Genomic DNA, 2,974 nt, shown 5'->3' with positions numbered 1-2,974 from the left:
TTGGGGGAATTGACCCCTATGAAGTGGACAAAGATGCATTTTCAAGTGACTATGCAGGGCTGCCAAAGCCTGAAACTGCCAAAGCCTGCTCCAAAGCCTGAAACTGACTTCATCAAACTTTAAAGGCTGTCTGATATATACAACTTTATATATTCACAGCATGCCTTTTGGCGGATGCCGCCTGAATCGCGCAGATCCGATTTTTTTCTTTTTAGGGGGGGCGTTGGAGTGTCTGATTATAATTTCAAAGTAAATTCTGTATTAAAATTACTAAATAAGCAAATCCGTTACAGTCCATGAAACAGGAAGTATAAGGATGAGGAAAAAAACAGTTTAAATCGGAAAGCTGCGCACATATGCGCAGTCCTGCACACCGCTCGGGCTGCGCAAATGTGCGCAGCTTTCCGATTTAAACTGCTTTTTTCTCATCCTTATACTTCCTGTTTCATGGACTGTAACAGATTTGCTTATTTAGTAATTTTAATACAGAATTTACTTTGAAATTATAATCAGACACTCCAACGCCCCCCCTAAAAAAAAATCGGATCTGCGCGATTCAGGCGGCATCCGCCAAAAGGCACGTTGTTTGTATCCCAAACACAAATCAAATCATACAGAATAGACCTAAAATGTTTTTCAAAAATGACCCTTGCGTGAGTGAAGTGACAAGTTTCAAATAGAAACGTGACAAACGAACGATATTAAGTGTACATTACAATGTAAACGTACACTCAGCGGTTCCAGTTAGTCATTCTCCAGAGATTGTTCACATGATGTTTTGGTTTCCAAAAACATACTTAAACACAATTGATTGTTTATTTAAACAACTTACCACTTATAAAATGATCGGAGCAGACTTTGCTGTGTTTGGAAGGCTGATAATCCTTGCGGTTGATTCTTGCAAGCCATAGATTTCTCCTTTGTATTCTGAGTTTGTTTGCTCACCTTCGTGCTCCCGTACAGTGGGAATTCCATAAAAGCTCTGCTTGATGTCGTCATTTGACCTATTACGACAGCCGTGAATACAACAGGTGTGCCCCATTGCTAGCTTTAAATAGCCTGCTCTGGTTCTTTTGAAGACTTTGTACTCGCGTGTTACAATGTGTGCTCAGTGACCCGTACGGTAAGCTTGACCCGCAAGATGGCTGCCACTAGGGAATCCCCGACTCTGTGACGTCATGTGAAAACTATCTATATCTGCTCCTTACTGATCCGACTGAAAACTCTAGAGCTCCTGTAACCAGAAATGTGATGCACTAAGTTCATTGTTGAGATTGTTGTTTTTGCTGTAATTGTTTGCTATTATGTGAATGAAAATGTATAGGAAAACCAAATTGAGCAGAATTTAATGTACTTTCACATGGTTATTGCAAAAAAAAAGAAAGAGAAGGAAAAATGGTAAATAACTGGCTGTCTCATGTATAAAGATACAAATAAATTCTGCTACGAGGAGTCAATGCAGCAACAGCATAAAATTGTCCTGTCTGCTCATTCAACCTTCTCTCAACAGCATATCTGTTTGTATGGTCACATGCCTGGGACCTGCAACACTACTGAGCTCATGCAGCCAGACTCAGTGGTGATAAAGCCAGGAGAGACTTGAACCATTACCTGTAGAGTGTCTGGAGCTTCGATCACTGATGGCATCAGCCACTTTGGAACAGCTTGGATTTCACACCCTGCAGGAAAACCTTTGGAATGGATCAATATCATTTATTATGATGGGGATATTGCAGAAGAAAGATTCACTGAAAGACAAATTTGTCGTCTCTCGCGACACTTCCAGTAACACTGTGACCTTACAGGGACAGAACATGCAGACTGAAGACACTGTGTATTACTGCGCTCGAAGACCAGACAGTGAAACAAATCAACAACATCCCTGTACAAAAACACCTCATACAGTGTACAGTATAACAGAATGTCCACAAGATACAAAACTTGTCCATCCATAGCAAACTAAAAAATAAATAATCCCACAAATTACAATGGAGTTTCATGTTAATTTTTTTATTCGTTTGTGGCGTAGATTTGAAACGACAGTGCTACATCTCTCACACTGCTGCACATTTATACACTATTATAATCACATCACTGACAAGAATTTGTTCTACTGTGATATCATTAAATAACAATAATCACCCCAACAAATCAGAGTTTGTGTATCATGTGTGAGAAAGTGTGAGAACATTTTGTCATGACTTTGAAGAAAAGTAGAATTTTTCCATGATCATGATCCCAGTATCCTCAAGCACTGAGAATAATTATCATTCTTACAATCAGTCTTTCATAAAAACAAACCAAATTCAGCACCAAAGAACATTTTTCATTCTGATGATTAAAACCTGTCGAGGACAGAAACCAGCAGGCTGTTTTGAATGGACCAGCATCACAATATGCAAATGTTGATGCAAAATTTTCCCCCTTCCAACTACATATAGAGAAATATCAGCCTCAGTCACTGTGGGCTCTGGAGAATTTTGCTCTGCTTTTAGTTCAATGATGTTCCTTCCATTTTTGCTGGTGCTGCTGGCAGCTTCATCCTGTGAGTTTTACTTCAATCATGAACTCAGAGCTGAGAACAAATTATTGCAGTTATAACATACTGTACAGACATTTCTGACTGAAATTGTGACGTCTCTTATTTTTTTCAGATGTGGACTGTGCAGTAGAACTCACTCAGGTCACCTCAGTGATGTTAAAGCCAGGAGATTCTTTAACCCTCAGCTGTAAAGTATCCGGCTACTCTGTTACTGATAACAGCTATGCCACGGCTTGGATCCGACAACCTGCAGGGAAAACACTGGAATGGATAAACAACATTTGGGGAGGTGGAAATAGTTATCATAAAGATTCTCTCAAAAGCAAGTTCAGTATTTCTAAAGACGGCTCCAGCAGCACGGTGACTCTGAGAGGACAGAATCTGCAGACTGAAGACACAGCTGTGTATTACTGCGCTCGTTATCCACAGTGA

At 39.9% G+C, this 2,974-nt stretch overlaps 1 gene segment (V, D, J or C); it reads left to right on the top strand.

Moving 5' to 3' along the window:
• Positions 1 to 2,477: 2,477 nt before the first annotated feature.
• LOC132869427 (Ig heavy chain V region 914-like) lies at positions 2,478 to 2,974 on the top strand. The segment is given in 2 exon segments: positions 2,478 to 2,545; positions 2,655 to 2,974. Coding segments are annotated over 2 exon segments (366 nt in total).

The sequence above is a fragment of the Neoarius graeffei genome, chromosome 20 (assembly GCF_027579695.1).
Source record: "Neoarius graeffei isolate fNeoGra1 chromosome 20, fNeoGra1.pri, whole genome shotgun sequence".
In the NCBI taxonomy this organism is placed as follows: domain Eukaryota; kingdom Metazoa; phylum Chordata; class Actinopteri; order Siluriformes; family Ariidae; genus Neoarius; species Neoarius graeffei.
Note: the sequence above shows the minus strand (reverse complement) of the source record. Positions and strands in the feature narration are given on the sequence as shown.